The 20,593-nt window shown below is 49.0% G+C and overlaps 1 protein-coding gene across 2 annotated transcripts in view; it reads left to right on the top strand.

The window, feature by feature from the left end:
- Window positions 1-239: 239 nt before the first annotated feature.
- The window catches only part of ACSS2 (acyl-CoA synthetase short chain family member 2), a 30,390-nt gene continuing 10,036 nt past the window's right edge, over window positions 240-20,593 (top strand). For both annotated transcript variants that reach the window (XM_051633331.1, XM_051633330.1), the window contains exons 1-7: window positions 240-425; window positions 675-870; window positions 16,228-16,319; window positions 16,846-16,949; window positions 17,225-17,297; window positions 18,086-18,161; window positions 19,735-19,849. In XM_051633331.1, the coding sequence (XP_051489291.1) occupies window positions 302-425; window positions 675-870; window positions 16,228-16,319; window positions 16,846-16,949; window positions 17,225-17,297; window positions 18,086-18,161; window positions 19,735-19,849 (780 nt within the window). In that variant the 5' untranslated portion in view covers window positions 240-301. The remainder of the gene's footprint in view (window positions 426-674; window positions 871-16,227; window positions 16,320-16,845; window positions 16,950-17,224; window positions 17,298-18,085; window positions 18,162-19,734; window positions 19,850-20,593) is intronic.

Here is a 20,593-nt window from a genome sequence, read left to right as displayed (position 1 = left end):
GGGGGACACGGCTGAGGGGAGGACATGGCTGAGGGGGACATGGCTGAGGGGATGACATGGTTGAGGGGGTGACATGGCTGAGGGGGGACACGGCTGACGGGACCGCGCCGCCGACACGGACACGCTTCCCGCCCGGGGCCGAGCGGCCTGCCGGGCTGCGCTGCTCCCGCCGCAGCGGGCGGGCCCGGCGCGGAGCCCCCTCCTCCATGAGGGCGGCCCCGCCGGCCCCGCCTCCGGCCCCGCGCCGCTGTGAAGCGGGCTCGGCCGCCGCTCGCCCGCCCAGAGCCGCCGGCGCCCCGCCATGGTGCTGCCCGAGGAGCCGGCCGGGCTGTACCGGCCGCGGCCCGAGCTGCTGCCCGCGGCTCACGTCCCCTCGCTGCCTCACTACCAGCGCCTGTACCAGCGCTCCGTGGAGGAGCCGCACGGTGAGCGCCCGCTCGAGCCCGCGGGAGAGGCCCGCGGCGGGGCCGGCGAGCGGCGGGGCCGCCGTTCCCGCCAGGAGCTGTCCCCGCAAGGAGCTGCCGCTTCCTTCGGGGGGTGCCGGGCGGGTGGGGAAGGGTGTCCGGGCTGCCGGTGGGGAGCAGGGACGTGGGGGCTGCCCCCGAGGGCCTTCTTTGCCGTCTGCCCGTTTCTGGGTCACAAGATCTGACCCCCCCCCCCCGTTGCCTTGGCAGAATTTTGGGGTGAGATCGCGAAAGAGTTTTACTGGAAGAGCCAGCACACGGGACCCTTTCTGAGGTACAACTTCGATGTGACCAAGGGGAAGATCTTCATTGAGTGGATGAAAGGGGCGACCACCAACATCTGCTACAACCTCCTGGACAGGAATGTCAACGAGAAGAAGCTTGGAGACAAAGTCGCTTTTTACTGGTAGATTTCTGGTTTTATTCTGGTACAGAATCTGTGTATGTTTCACATCAGGGTGTACAAATGGTGGTGGTTTCTGCTGAGGTCGATTAAAACATGGTAAAACCTGAGAGGCTTTAACCTTCACATAGGGTAGAGCAGGTGTTTGCTGTCCTTGTGTTTGAGAAGAGCTGTGTCGTGGGGTGTCTCTGCCCATCCTGGAATGCACTGAAATGGCCCAGAGCAGTAGTGAGGAGCTTTTGACTTCCAGCTCTCCCTTTGCAGTCAGACCTGCTAAGAGCAGTCAGAGGGCACTGAGGCAGGTGCTACAGTTCCCTCGTGAAGCAGGTAGATGTAGGTAGAGACATGGGATGAGGAGCAGCTAACATCCAACAGCACAAAGCAAATGAACCTCAGATCTCCTTTTATTCATGTTTTGTGGATCTGGCAAGATTCCACTGCTGTGGCAAACAGGTTCTTCTAAAACCTGAGCTTATATATTGATTCCTTGCACTTGAACATAGGTAATGCTGTGGCACTCTCAAAGGCTGGCTTCTCTATGCTACCTTTGGGAAGAAAAGTTATCTTCCAGCCCTATCTGAAGGATGTATTTTTTTTTTTAACAGAGTATTTACTAGTGTTAAAAGCCACGTGAAACTTGACATTTTTATATGGATGCAAAAAGGGTTTCACCAGAGATCCAGAACTAATGCTCCCCTGCAGAACTAGCTCAGCTGGCACTTCAGCTGTGTCCCCAAGCTGATTCTGCCATTTCCCTGGAACTATCAGGCATTTATGTTGAGTGGGTATGACTGTTTATGGCAGTACAGAGGTAAAATTAATTGTATTTCTTGTGGGGATGCAGTAACTTGGATTATGGGGAGTCTCTTCAGCAGAGCAGCTGGAGAAGTCTTACTATCATTGCAATAAAAATACCAGATGCTCTAACAATGAACAACTGTGCTGCTTTCAGTGATTTTGTGCAGTTGAAGAGTCCCCCCCATCTGTGGCTGGTGTAAATGTGACTAGGGGGGCTACCCTGCTACAGAAAGGAACATATTTCCCCCAGCCTAGCTCTGGCTCTGTCCCTGACCTTGGGCTGATACTGAAGTTTCTATCCTGGCATCTCCTGCCTCACTGAAAGGATTATAGTTACCACATAGCAAATAATCATATTGATAAGCCCCAGGTGAAATGGTGGAAAGTATTTACTTCCCTGCTAGTGAAGCACATTCTGTAACTCACTCAGATGTAAAATGACTGAAGCTTCTGAATGCAAACTCCTTTGTAAACTCCTTCAGGTAGAGGTGTGCCAGCAAACAAAGACATGTGGCAGGCCAGGGCTGGCAGCTGGCCTGGGGTTTATGGAGGGAGTGGTTGCATCATTCTTGCATATAAATCTTTAGGTGACAGTTAAGCAGCAGCCTACAGCTTCAATTTGGTCTTGATGAAGTTGATGGTTTTTTTTTCCTGTCAGTTCTTCCAGCAGCCTTTATTGGGGCTGTTTGTGATGCTGAGCAAAACATTAAAATGGTGGGTGTGTCTTGTCAGTCATGGTGTTCACAGTGCTGAAAAACAAGGTGTCTCTTCCTCCTTAGCAGACAGTTTTGTTTGAGTATTTTGGGATAAGCTCTCCTAGTGTGGTTCTGGCACTGAGGTGTCTGGAGCTGTCAGTTGGGAATGTTGGTGGGAGGGATGGAGGAGGCACGCTGAACCCAAACATGTGCACTGCTGATCTGCCAGCTTGTGGCACTGAGGTCTTGAGGAGGCAGAGCTAAGGGTTGCAACTCATAAAATTACTCTTCTAGGAGCTTGCACGTGCCTCTCTGGACACACACGTTTTTCTTCAATAACAAAATGTTAACGTCATCTTGTCCTTTCACATTTTCCATTTATCACTCTGTTGAACAGGCCTGCTTTCCTAAAACACTTGAGACTTGTCACACTGTGTGATAGGTCAAAAAAGAAATGAGAGCCTCTAAAATCCAGACAGGATTCCTAGGAAAAACTGGAATATTTTAAATGTCTTGGCCAGTTACTTGCTTCTAAGAATGTCCATAGTTTCCTAGATGGGAAAAGGTGCTGAGATTATACCAAGGTGTCAGGACTGTGTGGCTCTGAGAGCTTTGAAAAGATACAAAATCATGATCTTTTGCTTTCAGAGAGGAGAAATTGGGGGGAAAAGTGAATATTTCCAGGCATTACTGAGTGTCCATGAGAAGAAGAGATGAGTCCTGACCGAACTCAGAGCTGCAGTGTGCTGCTGACTGTGTCTGTCACAAGTTTTCCCTGGACTGGAAGGAACTGAAGCAGTTTTTTTGAATCTGTTGCAGCCAAGCTGCTCTGAAGGTTCCTGCATCACTGCTGGTCCAGGACTGGCTAAATCTGCTCCACTTAGAGGTTCTAATTCTAAGACGTGGGATTTCTCTTTAGCACAAAGGGCAGTGCATGGGATTGCTTCATGCTGCAGAATTTGTACATACATTTACTGTTGCAGCATCATCCTTTTGGTGCTGTCAGGACTATGCAGCTCAAAAGGACCATCCTGAGTTGGTAGGAAACACTTGCATTTTCCCTCTTGCCTGTTTTACTATATTTCTTGCTGCTCGTGAGCATTACAAGTATTTCTGTCCCTGCTGCTTTTGATTCCTCTTTCTCTGTTCAGTATTGCTCGTGTGGCCTAAAAAGGAACAGAAGCTCCAGGAAATGTTTTTGATAAAAAATGCTGCTCTCAGAAATGAAATCTCTTTCATAATTGCATGGCAAAGCTGAACTCAGTAACACTGTGGTTACTGTGCAGGTATCTAGGATGGCTTTTGCAGACTCCACAGGTGAAATGCACTGGCCACACTAGTTGGGACCCTGAGGACACTGGCAGGGGAGTGGGAGCAGTGTTGAGGGTCTGTGGTGGGGAATGTTCATGAGAGCAGAACAGTGTGTCTCCAAGGTGCTGCAGATCAACCTGCCTCACACCCTGCATGCTGTGCTGAGGGGCCTGTTAATCATCTCATCAGCCTGGGCAGCTTGTGGAGGTAAAAATACAACAAAGTGGGAATGCAAAAAAAGCAACACACTCTTTACAAAACTCTATAATTGTACCCCAGGGTGTGGAGGTACTTGGATGAAGCCTTTTCTCTATGTAACCCCAGCAAAGCTGAAGCACAAAGTTCTTGCCTTTGTGTCTCAAACCAGTCAGCCTAGCTGCAGTACTGGTGGTGCCTGGTGGGACCAGGAGTTGGAGGTTGAGCTGGAGGACACTTGTTTTTAGCCTCCCTGCAGCCTAGGTGTGTAGGCCTAGCAGGTTGCTGCTGGCTTCTACCATCTTTGGAAGAGCTTATCAATTTTCTGCTTTCTTATGCTTGCAAATGAATTAACACATCTAGAAAGGAGAAAGGAAGATACTAAAGGCTGGCAGAGCTCAGCAGAGCTTTGTTTAAACACAAGAATAGCCGCCTGTGGTTCCCATTCTGGGCCTAGAACAAACATGATGTGCAAAGATAAGGTGGAAAAGGTGGTTTTTTTGTAAAAAAAAAAATGTAATAAAGGATTTAGGGGCTTGTAGTTGTTAGATTTCTTCCAATAAATCTTCCTGCAAGCAAAAAACTTGACAACTATAAAGCATGTTTAAAAATGAAAGCAAAAGGAAAAAAAGCAGAGCACTACTCAGGAGCACTTCTGGAGGTTTTTATTAGGAAACTGGAAGATTAGTTTTGGACAGCAACTTTCCAGAGAGGATGTAGACAAACCAAACACTGGTTTGGGCTGAACATGCTGCTGGGGCCAAATGGAACAAGGTGGTTCCTGGTGCACCTTGGGCTGGTGGTCGTCCCTCACCATGGAGTGCTTCATTCTGGGATGTGCCACCTCAGAGTCAAGAATGAAGCTGGCTAAGCTGTGTTTCTATTGCATTTCTGCTGTAAATGTCTGGACCTCTTCTGATTGCAGAAATAATCTCACCTTAAACTACTGAACACAAAGTGCTTCATCTCCACGTTTCAGCACCATGTTTTGTTTGTCCCTTTAGATATATTTGCAGTATCAGTCTTCCATTAGTGTCATGTGCACAGAAGCTGTGACTGAGGGTGGTGGCTGTTAACATCAAGACTTTCAGAAGTTCTTAACTGTAGCCAGCTTCTGCACAATGCACTCAGCTCTGCCAGTCCCACTGGTTTGTGACCAACTGACTTCATTTCTTTGGTAACTTCCTGAATGACTTGTCATAATTCCAGTGAAGCAGCCTCTTTCAACACTGCCCTGGTAGTGAAAGCACATCCCTGAATGACACAGTTTGTTTCAAGAACAAAAACTCACCACTGGGTAGGTTATATTTACTGCTACACATTTGGAGGCACATGCCTGCAGGCTGCTGGGAGCAATCAAAGCTATGTTGGAGGTGCTACCAAAGAACCGTCCCTGCTCTTCCCTTGTGACTTCTGTGGAGACATTCCTCGGGGGGGGGTGGAATCTGAGTAAGCTCTACAGCAGTGAGAAGCATTAGGGAAAGGTTACCATGGGTTTGGGTTATGCTCACAGCACTGCCAAGCTCAGCACAGCTCCTTTCCCTGATGGAGATTCTCCATGGGAAAGGGGGTGGCCACACTCAGCCCTGAAAATGAGAGGTTTTCTGAGGTGCATCCACAGCAATCTGCAACATCTCCTCATTGTGTGTGCTGAGAGCAGAGTGACAGATGAGTGGTCTTGGCAGATACTGCTTTAGAAGCATTTCTGGACAGTACAATGATCTGCTTCTGTAAGGCAGGCAGATTGGGTGCACCTAAAGTAGATAATAAAGTGCATTTTATTCAGCTATAGACCTTGTACCCTCCTTCAAGGGCAATGATAGTTGTAGCTTTCCATCACAGAAAGTGTAGCTGGTGGGTTTTGTGAAATCTTCCAGCCTGCCTGAATGTTCCACAGCAGTTTCTCATACTTCCAGATGAGGATGTCTCTGCTTTGTGGGGCCCTTCTCTGACTCTGAGCTGTGTGGGTAGTGAGAGAGTGGGGATGGTGAGAGCATCAGTAGAGACCTGGTTTGAAAAAAAGGAGCAAAGGGAGTAACTGTTGTATCTTGGACACATTCAGGTCATGTACTTTCCTGATTTCTTTGTTGGAATTCTTCTCCCAGTTCTGGGACAGTCACCAACCAGTATGGTTAGTGTTGTGGCCATAGTGCAAACAACTGCTGTCTTCAGATGCTCATATATGAGGGCAAACTGGGACTGGAGGGACTGGTAGCTTCTCCTCATGTAGCTCCCTGGCTTTTCTCCATTGGTGGATGGAGTCTCAATCTTCAGCTGTGGGATGTAGAGAGCAAGGCCATGCTGGACTCTAGATTCATGTAATCACTGTCCTGCTGTGGATTTGGTTGCAGATGTGAAGACTGTGCTGCCCCAGGGCAGTATGGAGATGCCTGGTTAAAGGTTTAGAATTTCTTGGTTTTGCCTGAGGGGCTGGAAAACACAGGATCATGGTCTGAAGCTCATTTCCAGAGGCTCTGTGTGTGTGTGCTGAGACCTGGCATCTACCAGTCTTCTCCTGTCATATCTCAAGATCCTTCTGCCCCGGGTGTTTCTGTGAGTGGCTTGTGCTTGTGGTGCTGCATCCTGTATCTTCCTTATTGCTGGGGAAATCTCTGAGTGATTGTGCCAGAGGGATGAAGTACAAATGTGAGAGCAGCCAAATGCATTCTTCAGGCAGGTCCTGTCCTGTGGGCTTCCAGGGTGTACTTTCCCAGATGCAGTGAGTCAGGGATCCCAGCCTCCAGTTACTCGGACAGCTGGCAGACACCCAGGCACTTGGAGTTGTTTTTCCTTTCTGAGGGCTGAGCTTGACTCATCCCTGACAGGTACACATGCTGGTTTGGAGGGAGATGCTGAGAGGGATGATTGGTTTGAGGTTTCAGAGACCTGTCCTTGCTCTGCAGAGCCTCTTCTGTCATAGGATGCAGAGCAGGAGCCAGGAGCTGGCACATGCTCTCAGCCTCCTGCTTTTCTGCCCTGCAGTGCAGTGAAGGGACAGATACTAAAGGCTGGTGGCCACTTGGCTGCACAGTGCCTGTGGTTTTTCCCATTCACAGGCATCGTTCACAGACTTGTGCCTCCGTGGAAAGGTGTCCAGCATTATTGAAGATTTTCACTGTAGCTTTTAATGAGCTGAAATAACCTGTAATAATGCTCCTGTGGGCAGAACAGGACTTTTCTTCTCTGTTAAATCAAGACTGTAGAGAAGGGAGACAGTTGGGCAGCACTTGTGTAGGTGCTCTGTGGCTGAGCAGGAAGGAGAGGGGTTGTGTGAGCTGTCCTGCTTGAGAACACACACTGGCAGCAGCCTTGAATCAGGGGAGCAGCCTTCGTTTGGCTTGTGTTGAAGCTGTTTCCTCCCAGCCTTTTGCTCTGAAACCCTTGGTAGCTGCCACTGGCAGGGATACAGCATCCATCTATATAAATACAAGGGAACATGCAGGAAGTATTTGACCAGATAAACAAGTTGGATGTCAATAAGTGGCCAGGATTAAATGGCATGCTCCCCAGAGGACTGCAGGAACTTGAATGTGAAATAGCAGAGCTGCTGGCCAGGGTATGCTGTGTGTTTCTGGAAAGGGCTCCTGTACCAAGGACTGGGAGGTTGCCAGCCCCACTCCATCTAGAGAGGGCAACAGAGGGGTCCTGGGAACTGGTAAATCCAACTTGTATCCCTGGTGATACAGTGGAATCGGGTCGCTGTGAGATTGGACCTGTGCAGTTGGCTGGGAAAGGTGGTGAAGCTGCTGTGAAGGGGGGTCCTGCTGGCAGCCTTCTGAGGGGCAAGGGGTGGCACTGAGTGCATGGATACAGCTGTTGGCAGACCATCTTTGTCAGGTTTCCTACAAAGGGTTGTGCAAGAAAGTAATTTAACTATGAACGGAAGGAAGGTCTTTCTGTGGAGCTGGCTTAGCCTTATCCTTTGCTTCCTTGCTTTTAATGGTCACTTTTCAGGACCAGCAGCAGGTCCTCCAAGGAACAGTGCTGAAACTGTGCTGCTGATGGTGGCCAGACTCATGTGCCCTCCATTAACAGCATCTCCTGCTGCTGCTGCTCCTGGAGACAAAGTACCAGACCCTGGTTCTGACCCATCATGGTGTTTTGTTTCAGTCTGAGGGGCTCTTGGCTGAGCTACTGTGAATGTCCCAGTGCTGAAGGGGAATGCTGCTGTGTACATGGGACCTGTGGCTTCCTTAATGTTCTTATTCGGCTTTTTTTCCTCATGCTGTTCATTCATCTGACAAATGGTCTGATTCTGTTGTTCCAGCACAAGGGTTTTAATAATTTTCACTAATTTCTTCTTGCACCCCTGTCTTAAAAATGTTTGCTTATGCCCTGTCCAAAGCCACCTTGTGGTGCTGGGTGTGTGATGGCACCAGAACTGCCTGGGGAATAGCAAGGGGGGGGTGTGCACAAACAAGAGCTCCTGGATTTTCTCATCTCTGTGAAACTCGTGTTTTGCAACACTGGCAGATATTGCAGGAACTGTGATGTGTTTAAGGATGGTTTGATTGCTGTTGGGAGGGGCACCACAGTTATGCAATGATGGCATATTATGAGTATTGGCAGGAGAATTGAAACTGGGGGTGGCTAAAGGGAGTTCATCGACAGAAAGGATGGTGAACTCCTGTGCAGATTCAGGACATGGTTGATCAGAGCCTTCAGCTTGCTCATTGGACTAGAAAACCTGATTATTTTATTTAAGCTGTGTCAATGGCTTGTGTGTTCTCCCCTGGCACCTTGTGAATGGAGCAGAAGTGGACAAGGACTCAGGCTCCATGTAGATGAGACTTTCTCTGAATAGTGGCATTTACAGGGGACAAAAGTGATCAGGCTTTGCTAAAAGAAGTGCAAGTGGGTGCTTGTTCCAAGCATGGTATTTTTCTCATGGGTGATTTCACTGGTTGTGCCTGGTGGGCTTTCAAAGCTGAGTATCGGTTACTACTGCTCTGACGAGACCCCTTGACTCCCACCAACTCCTTAAGCCTGCCTTGCCCTCCTGTGCCCAGCCCTGCAGCAGAGCTGGTGGGCACGACAGCAGCAGGGTTTCAGTTCTCTCTTTGCATTTCTTCACCTCTTGTTGTAAATGTTGAAATGTGGTGTGGTATGAACTCGTCAACCCCAGCAGTTCTCCAGAAATTCAAAGCCCATTATTTTAGCAGGTGTCACCTCCCTTCTTTAGGGGAATCCCTCAAGGCAACTGATGGCCTTCCTGGTTACTTTTTTGCACCTGCCTACCTGTTAGTGAAGAATGTTCTGCATTTCTGTTGCCTCTGACCATCTTCTGAGAGATGTTCCTTATGTAGAATGAGATGACAGTCCAGCAGGTGACACCTGGCCATCACCTTTAGAAACTTCTGAGGCATGAAAGTGAAAGCTCCACTAGAGATCTGATTAAAAATCTAATTTCCTGTCATGGCTTTGATGGATATTGTTTGAGTCTCCATTGAAATCACCTTGTCTGACCTCCAGTGTTTCTAGAAGGTCTAGAAAATTTGGCAGTGAGAGGACAAGGGGGAGTGTATTAGAACTTCAAGGGGAGAGATTTAAGTGAGACATGAGAAGGAAATTCTTTAGTGTGAGGGTGGTGAGACCCTGGCCCAGGTTGCCCAGAGAAGCTGTGGCTGCCCCATCCCTGGCAGTGTTGAAGGGCAGGTTGGATGGGGCTTGGAGCAACCTGGGCTGGTGGGAGGTGTCCCTGCCCATGCAGGGGGGTGGAACTGGTTGGTTTAAGGTCCCTTCCAACCCAACCAGTCTTTGATTCTGCGGTTCCCTGGGAGTGTTGTGAGCACAGGCTGTTCAAAGCCCATCCTATTGACTTCACTGCCCTGCTTCTCTTGGCTGCTGACCCAGCAGCAGGGTAAGCCAGGAGATGTCAGATCCTTTTAGAGATGTCTGAGCATCCCAGTCTAGAGAAAGGGACTTGAGGCAGATTTAAGGATGAAGCCTGGCAGCTGAGTGGGAAAAATGGAGGGAATTCCAGAGGGTCAGTAAATAAATGACTGGTTTTGGAGTGGTGTCCACCTCCAGCTTGGCTCTGTGCTTCAGGCATCGCTCAGGGTAGGTGAAGTGAACAGTGTTTGGACTGCATCAGATAAATACTATTTTCTTCAGATGCCTCTGGTACATGTTCAGATTCTGAAAGGCTGCAAATACGAAGAGCAGCTGAGAATGTATTTAATGGGAAGGAAGGACAGTAAGACTGATGTGTTTTTTCTGTGGGACACTAGCAACCATGCAGGGTGCTGGGTGTTTTCATTGTAGGCTGCGTTTCTGCACGGCTATTTTAAAAGATGATTAGAAGACTGATTCCCTTTAGAAATATGCTCCATTCCAGCTGTGTTGTAAACTACAGGCACAGGAGTATCTGTGGTTGTGCCTCTTGGACTGGAGAGGATGGGCCCTGGGGGCTGGACACAGCACATCGTGCTCTGCAGGACACAGGGCTCCTGCTTGAGCACGGCACAGAGCTCAGGTGCTGTTTGCCAGCCTGGTTTGGGTTTCTTTACAGCAATAGGAACCCATTGATCCTATCATGACCAACTTCTAGTTGAGATGGGTTGGCTCAGAGGTGGATTTGACAGTGGAGCTGTGTTAGGCTCTACCTACATGTCTGGGGGGCGCTGAGGGGAAAATCATTGAGTAGTTTTAATATAGGTCTCTGAGTTAACTGTATGGTTTTAGAAGGTGTTAAATGGGTAAGATTTTTCTCTTTCCTGGGGTTTCTGTTGCATGGTTTACTCAACAGTCTCCTCTCAAAGTGCTGCCAAGTATTTCTGAACATACTCAGAAAACCCTTTCACCAGCCCCTCCCTGGCTACATTCCATTAACACAACTCGATCCTTGTCATGGTGCAGCAGGATTGGAGCATGATTGCAGGGACCACAGGGGCTGAGTCTTCTGGTAAACCTTTCACTTGAGAAACCTCTCAGCTTTCCTAGAACTCCTTTGGTATTTGCTGTTGTGCATTACTGTGGTGGGAAACAGGTGACAGTAAGCATGGGCAGGGCTGGGCTGTCTGTCCTGTTATGGAAGATGTGGTGCTTGGGAACATGGTTTAAGAACTGGACTTGGTAGAGGAAGGATAATGGTTGGTAGAGTTAGGTTATGATTGGACTTGATGATCTTAGAGATCTTTTCCAACCAGAATGATTCTGTGATTCTGTGAAATGTTCTCATAAAGGATTTTTGCAAGCTGTTTCAGCCACCCACCCCAGCTCTCTCCTGGGGTCAGTGGTGCAGTGCTACTTCCCTTCTGCTTTGGGCATTATCTCTAGGAACATTTCCATATTGAACAATCCATGCTTTTTTCTTTTTTTTTTTTTTTTTTTTCCTCTCTCTAGTTAAATGGTGTCTTTTTCTGATTATCTTGCACAGCTGGTCTCTCCAAACTTCACATTTCAACCTAATCTGTTTCCTCTCTCTACTTGAGCACTGTTCCTGTGTCAGATGGGATAAGCAAAGCTGGTGGTGGAGGGAAAAATCATGTTTTTTCAGTCTTCATGGCTGTTGTTTCCAAACCACCAAGCTGGCTCCAGGCAGACCCTTTTTCAAGGTGCAGTTTTCACGGGTCTCCTGAGAGCAGCCAAGGCCAAATGGCAGCAGGAGGTTTGTGAGCAGCTGGTGGCAGGGGCTGAGCACGCGGCCCGAGCGTGGCAGCGCAGGCGTTGGGAGGGCCTGGGGCTCTCGCTGCCCATGCGGCCTCACCGTGAGCCTCTTCCCCAGATGCCAGGAACTTGTCCCTGCCAAGCTCTGCCTGGCATTCCTGCTGCTCTAATTCTGGATGCGGGGTGGATCGGGAAGCTGTGAGCCTGTCTGGCTGCCCCCGGTGACTTTGCACGTGAGGACATGTCACTGTGCAGGAGATCTGCAGTAGAGGAAAGCTCCTTCCTTCTTGTACCATGCTCTGAGGACAGGCTGCTGGTGGAGCAGGAGATGGAGAACTTGCTGCCTCCATCCCATGCCTCTCATGCACCAGCTTGGTCCCATGCTTAGGAGGAGTTTTGGGCTCTGAGCATTTTTAGTTTAGACAGCACTAGAGATGTTTTAGGGTGGACATTCCCACAGTCCCCATCTCTGCTCTACCGGAGTTTTCCCACACTTCCTCGCTGTGCAAATTCTCCTCATGATATTCCATCATCTGCACCACTGTTTCCAAACTGGGAGTCCCTGCTTCCTTAAGGTGCTTTCCCCAGTCTGCAATGCAGAAGCACAGCTGCTCTGGGGCTGCCATCACCTCTCCACCAGTCACGAAATGAAACCTGGTGGCTTTGAGATGGTTTGCTTTCCTTAGAAAACTTACCTTCCCAGCACCCCCAAGCTGTGCTTGATAACTTTGAGTTGCTTTTATTTGAGGGTGACGTGGTCACAGAAGCTTAGAGGAGAAATGTAAATGATCTTCAGTCCCTTTGGTCCTCACTGGGAGTGTTTAGAGGGGTCAGGTTGGCTTTGCCTTTGTGCCATAGTTTGCTTTGGTCTGTGGTGTTTCTTTTTTCTGACTGCAGGTGGTCTGGCAGATCTTGAAAGCCTTCAACACTTCACTTGCTTCATTTCATCATTTTCTCCTGTTCATCACCTTCTCTCAGTTGTTTATAACCCTCGCAAACCACAATTATCATCTGCAATTACCTTGAAAACCCTAATTCCTGCTGGTGCAACCTGTGCTTCCTGCTGCTCCCTGCAAGTGCTGAGGCAGCATTGCACAGGGCAGGTGTGCTCATCCCTTACTCAAACAGACTATGCAAATAGTTGTTACTTGGAAATTTGATGAAAGAGAGAAACCAAACAGTGTTGCTGGTTCTTTCTCAGGTCAGCTTTGCATGATGTGTTTGGGCACTCTGGGAAGTGCACATCCTCTTGGCCACCGGGCTGTAGCAGGTTAAGGAGGTCCCACAATCCCTACTGCTTGTTATCCCACAACTGAGCTGGGTTCAACTTGCTTGGATGGGTGATGTGAGCCTCACTTGGTTGCATGAGGAGCGGTTGAAGCAGACCAGTGCTTTGGGAAGTCCTGCAGTCAGCCCTGATGCTTGGCAGAGCACAGTAACTTCTTAACCTGCTTTGGTGCAAATGCCCACAAACACATCTGGCCACAGCTTCCCTCTCCACATCCCTGACCACTCCACAGACCCAACACTCCAGTTAACATGGCTCTCAAGAAATCTTTGCCTCCTCATCCAAACCATTTTGCCAACTGCAAATTGCAACTGCAAATTTATGTGCGACACCAAATCTTCTGCTCAGCTGATGTGGTCACTTGTCAGAGGAAACTTAGCTTTGATTTAGCTGCATGGGCACCAGGTCAAATAGGAGCTCTGCATCTTCAAGGGCAGGCTCCCAGCTGAGCAGTCAGTCAGTCCATGATCCTCCTGTAAGCATGGTTTTGTCACAGAGGTGATAAATGTTCAGGTTTCCAACCTGAAGTTCTTTCCCTTCCCTGCCCAGGGGGATTTTCCCATGTGATGGTTTCTTGCTGAGATGCTGATGGGGACACTGGGGGTTTGTGCTGTGTGGGCCTGTTGGGAAGCAGAGAGCCTGTGGCAGAAGGGAGCAGTTTGATGAGTTTGATGAGGCTCTGCAAGAGCCTGTGCTTCCTCTAACACGTTGACAGGGACCTGTTTTGTGCAGACCTTGGCACCACTGTCCTGCACACCACTGTGGTGATGGTTCCTGATGCCCTTGGGCTATGTGGTCATGGCTGCAGACAGCTAGAAAGCTATAATCTCTGCAGGAAACCTGCCTTTTTCAAAAAAGCATCAACTTCTAGGAGAAAACCTGCCTTGGGAGGCCCCTGGTTGTGCATCTTTGTGCTCATTTTAAAGGACTTGCATTTACTTAGTCAATGGGTGGTTCAGCTGAGACCATATGGCCAAAAAACGCCTTTCTCCAGCTGAGTGTGCATGCAACATGCAGTATGTAAAACATGGGCTTCTCAAGTGCTAAAAAACTCAGATGCATTCCTGCTGTGACCCAGATAACACTGTAAAATTTTGCATTACTAGTTGCTAAATGCATGACTCAGCTTGAGGGAGATGAGAAAAACATCAGGCTCAAACTTTGTTTCCCTGTGTATTTCATCTAATAATGTATCTGGCAGGTTTGGGGAGCTGAAAGGTGGTTTTTCATTTCAGAAGAGGGCTTGCTGTTAGATCCAAGATCACACACACGCAGTCCCTGCAGTGCTGCTGCCAACTGTTTTTCATCACCAGATCTTAAAAATATATCTGGGAATGTTGGATTCTGCAGGTTGGGCTGCAGGCTGGGGATATGGAGGTGAGCACTGCGATCGTGTTTTCAGAAATGTGAGGGGTTTCATGATATTTTTATTTATTTTTCAACTTAATTTGGACAAGGAAGTCCATGTGAGAGGCTCAGGACTGACCTCCCTTTCTGCTCTCTGATGAGTGCTGATGGGAAGATGCTGCTCCCAGAACTTTGCTGCCAGGAATTTGCGGGCTCCCTTCTGACGCACAGAGTAGTGAGTGGCGTGTGAGTAGGCATTCCTTTACATGCCCTGGCTAAAATACGTAATTCCCTGGGCTTTTGTGCCAGAGAAGAGGTCAGAGCACTCTCTGAGTGCTGCCGTAGCCTCCTGAGTGTAGCTGTGGGCACTCCAAACTGTTTTCAGATGTGGGGAGACTTAAAGCAGTGGCCTCTTGAGAGGCTGCTCGGAGGCCTTTGCTGGAGAAGTGGTGAAAGGAGAAGTCTCGTCCTGCAGAAATGTGGACGTGACTCATTTCCCACAAGATCATCTTAAAATCTGAAGCCTGAGGTTTCCCCCTCTGGTGCTAGTGGAGCTCTTTTACAATTATGTGAATGAATGGAGAGGACTTTGAAAGCCCTTTGAAAAGCCTTGCAAGAGTTTTAACTTCTGTTTGACTTTGCTGTACCTTTCTCTCAGGATTCCCCGTGTGTGCTGGCTTGGAGGACAACCCTGGAAACATTCCCTGGCATCAATTTCCCTCCTAAAGTCCAGCAAGGAGGAGAATCTGGTTTGTTTGAGACAAGGCAGGGAGAGCAGGGGTGTCAGAGCAGTGCCTGTGGCAGGGTGGCTCAGGACAGGTCCCTGTCCCTCCCATGTGCCATGTGTGGGAGGACACATAGTCGTGCCCAGAGGGGGCAGACAGGGCTGCTCACCCCAGGAGCCACAGTTTGCTGTGGCCTGGCTGCACCTACAGCACCCAGCTGAGGCTGCCTGCCTTGCAGGAGAAGCCTTCCAGATGGGACAGGCTGTGCTAGTCTTTCCTCCTAACATGTTTCTCTCTTAAAGGTTGCAATTAGATCCTACGCTGCAGGAGAGCATGGGCCAAGGGGGGTCCCTCCTCCCTGCCCCTGTTCTGCAGCTCTATGCTGGGCTGGGGGCAGAGATCTTTGGAGGTCAGTGGGCTGGGATACTCCAGCCTGCTTTTGGAAGCATTGTAATTGTCTTTAAGAGATATTTTGTACCAGTGTTGTGTTTCTTTTGGCATCACATACTCAAGGGGACACTTTTCCAGGGGGACTGTCAGGTCAGAGTGATACTCCTGTTCTTTCATGCATCACTAATGTTTCTGTACTGGCTGCCTTGGGGAGAGACCTGGGAAAGTGTCTTCCTTCTTCCTGGGTGTGGGAGTGTGAAGTCAGTTCAAATTGTTCCTTTATCTCCTGATCTGTTGGGAGTGCCTCCTCATTTGCATGGCTGAAGCCTTGTGCCACATGAAAATTAGCTGGTTTATACTTCAGTAGCAAACCATTTCCTGAGGGGATGTGACACTCCCTTCCAGCTTTTGCCTTTTCCTCCCATTGCTGTGTCTGGTGACAAGGTCCCACTGAACTGCCACCTGGGCTGCAGCAGCCCAGAGCTGTTTGTGGAGGACCATGGAGAGGTCCTCCATGCACAGCAGGCATGGCACTGTGTGAATACATATGGGTATATTTATACGTGACCTTGGAAAATCAGACAGCTCAGTCATCAGAGGGTAGGTATTTAAGGGCTGGATGTTGTTGTATGACAACATTGGCCAGTGTTCACTGCATGTGAGCTAGGGTGCCATGCCATAAACCCCAGCTTGCTCCTCAGAAGGCTTTGGTTCTCCTAGCTTTGCTTCTGTTGGACCCTTCTTGCCTCTCTAAAAGTACCATGGAATTCCACTGCATGTGTTCAGTCACTTTCAGGTGTAGTGATCTACAGAGGGGACTTTGGACTAAATTTTCCTACTACTGTAAAACTTTAGGCCAGGGTTGGATTTCTGGGGTTTGGTTATCTGTGCTTAGAAGGGTAGGTGAGGACACACACGTTATCCAAAGCAGTACCTCTGAATTTGTAGTGTCACTCTTCCTGGTAATGCTTGTAAAATAACAAATATTACCTTCCTTTTCCAGGGAAGGGAATGAACCTGGGGATTCTGCAAAAATCACATACAGTGAGTTGCTGCACAAAGTCTGTCAGTTTGCCAACGTCCTCCGCAGCCAAGGTAGGCAGCTGAAGCAAGAGATTGGATACTGGGAAGGCATCAGACCAGGGTTCTGGAGGTTGGATTCATTTTTTGAGTGGTTGCCAGTCTGTTGAGTAATTCTGTGCAAAGTGCTTCACTGTGCTCCACAGTTACAGAGCAGAGTGGATGTGGGTTTGCTCTGCAGTGCACTCTTGGAGATTCCTCTCTGGCTCTGTCTGTGAAAACTGATCACTGCTGGTCATGTCAGTTGTACAGGGCAGAAATCTGTGCTCAGAGCTTCCTTTTTCAACAGGCAGTGGGCACTGGTTCCATTTCTGCCTCCTTCAAGGTCTGTGTTCAATAGGAACCTGGAGTGTTCATTGCAGTCATCTTACAAGAGCCACAGGGCATGAAAGGCAAAAGCCAAGGCTAGTTTAGCTCTAACTCCAGCTGAAGCTTTACTGTGTGCATATAAATGTTGATTTAAAATCAGTAGTTGGTTCTTATATTCTTTTATTTTAAGATGTGACATTTTCATTTGGACAAACCATTTTTCCCTCCACAGGAGTGAGAAAAGGAGACCGAATTTCCATTTACATGCCAATGATCCTGGAGCTGGTGGTAGCCATGCTTGCCTGTGCCAGGATTGGAGCTCTGCACTCCATTGTGGTAGGAACAAGCCTTTTGTGTTGCTCTGGATGCTGAGCTTTTTGGGGGAGCAGCTCTTGTTTTTGGGAGAGGAGCTGGAAAGATGGGGTTTGACCATGAGAGGGATGGAAACTGAATTAAGGTGCTGCTGTGGAATGAGCTCCTTTAGCTCTCTCCATCAGTGCCTGGTGGTAATGCTCCCCATGGGTGAACTGCATAGCTGCTGTTGGGTTTTTGGGGTTGTTTTTTTCTTATTTTTTGTGTTCCTACTGATTTGGTTGTGTGATCTCTGTCAGTTTGCAGGTTTCTCAGCAGAGTCTCTCTGCGAGCGTATCTTGGACTGTGGTTGTTCTCTCCTCATCACAGCAGGTACAACATGCATCAGTGCCCCTGAGCCATTCCTGTTGCCTGTCTGAAACATCTTTATTCCAAAAGCCAGATGCACTTGGAAATGGAAGGGGCAGGGCTTCAGCTGAGCTGCCACAAGGCAGATGCACTGCTTGTAGCTGTGCTTGAGTGCTGTCTTCCACTCTGAACGTGCAGTGAAGCATCTGAGCAGCCCTCCCACTGTGTCCTGTAAAGCATGATGTCACCAGCTGCTAATGACATGTTTCCAAACGCTGCTCATCCATGTTCCTCTTCCAAATCAGCCAGATGTTTGCAAGCTGTATCATTTATGAGACAGTCTTAATATGACTGTGCCCTCCCTTCCCCATTTCAAGGAACTTTCTGCTGCAACTCTCAGCCTTGTAAGGCAAGGAATCAGGGAAGTGGCAGTGTTTGCTTTTGACCCACTGCATTTCCTCAGCTGTTTCTTGCAATACTGCAGAAAATAGGTTTTTTTTATTAGTAGGTCCATGGCATGGACAGGACCCACTAAACTTTAAATCTGTGTTCTGGCTGCATTGGATTATTTCCCACAGATTACTCCCACGAGACATCCAGGACAAATTGGAACCTCTCCCAGGGAAGGAATTTCACCATTTCTCTCGGCTAAAGGGTTGTATTGGGAAACCTTTCCCATCAGCTGCCTGTCTGCTTTCCCTCACTCCAGTGCATGAGCTGGCTCTGCCCTCCTGAAACTGCCTGTTGCTTCCAGCTGTCCCAGACTGCCTGGGCTGTCATGCCCCTCTAATGTTTTCCTCACCATGTTGCAGATGCCTTTTATCGAGGGGACAAGCTGATCAACCTGAAGCAGATTGCAGATGAAGCCCTGCAGAAATGTAAAGACAAGTAAGTTTGGATTCCCTTCTAAGAAGGCCATTGCTGCCAGAATCTGCTCCTAGACATGGAAGTTTTCATAGGTGGGCAGACTGCAGCAGGTCAAACAGGAGATGAACTACATTCACGAGCCTTTCAGAAGTAACATGCTTCAATTCCCTTGTCCTAAAAGTATATTCCTTTAGCTTTCCTCATGTCCTTTCTGGCCTGGAGGCACAAATACTGGATGGGAGGATTTGCAGCAGACAGGCTGATCCTCGTTGTTATGGCCTGGGGCCAATCACCCAGTTCTGCTCTTGGCCTGGAAGGGAATATGCACCACAATTGTGAACACGGTGCCATGGGCACATCAAGATGAGGCTGAAGTCTTGCTCCAAAGCCACTAATTCAACAGTAATTAAATAACCCAGAAACAATCCAGGTTTGGGAAGTGGCTGTGTGAACAGGAACGGGCACTCCAGTTGGCATGGTGCACCAGATCAGGGCCTGACTGCACACACATATATGGTGAAGCTGCTTTCATTTTTTTATGCATCTTCATTGAAATACTATAAACCATAAAGAGCTAGACAGATCTATCATCAGGTTTTATGGAAAGGGAGATAATCTTGATGAAATGACTTTTCCAGGCTTACAGACACAATGTCTGCATAGCTTGTATGAGACTGAACGTGTTCTTTTAATTTAGATCAAACATGAAAATTGAGGGCAGATAGTCTCCATGTTAGGAATTCAAACTCTTTAAAAGGATTGAAAACTTGAAAGCATAAGTTTATATGTCTGTAAAAGTAGGTACCTGGGAGGACAGAAGTGATCCTGAAGTTGGGAAGTAACTGATAGAAGGAGTGTGTTGGTACCCTGACAGGGCTGAAGGAAGATAAGATCATGAGGGTAGATTTGGGTTAGACATTGAGAGGGAATTCTTCGCTATAAACGTGGTGAGACACTGGAACAGGTTGCCCAAGGAAGTTGTATTTGAGGCCAGGTTGGATGGGGCTTGGAGCAACCTGGTCTGGTGGGAGGTGTCTGTGGTCATGGCAGGGGGGTTTGAGAGTAGATGGTCTTTAAGGCCCCTTCCAACCCAAACCAGTCTGTGATTCTATGATTCTACAGTTTTGTTTGCATTATGAGTAGTTTGTTTTGGCCCTCATGAGGGGACAAACACCCACTCTTCCCTTATAATTTGGCTTTGGAAGCCTTTCCTCCTCCTGAATCAGGCAATCTTGCCTAGGGATGGGAGCACCTGCTATCTCCTGGGTGCGGTGGGGGGTCTTGTTTGTGGTCACAGATGGGCAAATTAGGGATTTGTAAGGAATCTCCCAAGCAGTGAACTGTGCAAGTTGCTTCTGGGATCCCCCTTCCTCCAGAGGAATCAATCCCCAGTAAGCTGTGCACAGCTCCTTTCCTGTTCTCTGAGCTGTGTTCCTGTGCCAGGTGTCCCTTGGCAGTGCCTGGTGTGCTCGGGGTGTGCACGGTGCCATGTGCTCAATGGGAGCCGCTGGGGCTGCTCTGCCTGCAAGGGCCACAAAGGGCAGGCTCAGCCCCTGCCTCAGCAGCCTGACCTGACAGCTCCTGCCTCCTGCAGGGGCTCCCCTCTGAAGAACTGCATCGTGGTGAAGCACCTGGGGAAGGAAGAGACAGTGGTGGACGGGACGTGCAGCAAGTCTCCCCCTCTCAAAAGGCTGTGCCGGGACATACAGGTGTGTTCCCGGGGGGGGTGGGAAGGAGGATTTTTTTGCTATGAGTTTGATCCCAGCAAATCCATCAATGCAAGCCCACTGTAATGCTCCCCTGGATACTCCTGTTCCTGTTTTCTCCCCTCCTGGCTGTTGTTGTGTTGCATGTGGTCTGAAAAATGATTCCCTTGCTGTACCAAGGTCCTTTCCCGGCTGCTTCCTCTAACACCATCACTGGCTGCCAGCCCCTGGGAGCACAGCAGGCTGCATCTTCCACAGCCACTAGGACAAGATGCCTGTTTCCCTCTGCCCAGTGAAGGACTTTTCCTTCCTAACCCTCTATCTCCCTTTTTGTGCCAAGACCAATGCTGTCCTGTGCTGTAGCTGTGGCAGTGGAAGCAGGAGTGGAAAACCAGGAGATCTGTGCTGGTGGTGGGGGTGCAGCACAGCCCCCCACGTGACAACAGTCCTACGCTGAGAGCAGCACAGACTCTGTAGCTGGCACAGTGTCAGTTGTTGAGGCTGGGGCTTTCCCTTGCAACTGAAACCAGATGAGAGGATGTGGTGGGCCAGAGACATGTGGTGAGATGGGGGTGGAAGCAGGAGAAGCTGTGGTGGAGCCGTGGCTGCCTGCTGAGCTCCTGAAGCTGGTGTGCGGCCCAGCAGCGACCTGCTGCCTTCATCTGCTGGAGAGGCAGGTTGCTTTCAGCTGTCAGAGAGCTCCATGTCTTGCAATGGTGTCTTTTGTCCCTCTGTGTTGGGTGACTG

The sequence above is a fragment of the Apus apus genome, chromosome 15 (genome assembly GCF_020740795.1).
Source record: "Apus apus isolate bApuApu2 chromosome 15, bApuApu2.pri.cur, whole genome shotgun sequence".
In the NCBI taxonomy this organism is placed as follows: domain Eukaryota; kingdom Metazoa; phylum Chordata; class Aves; order Apodiformes; family Apodidae; genus Apus; species Apus apus.
This window is presented reverse-complemented; position numbering and strand designations above follow the sequence as displayed.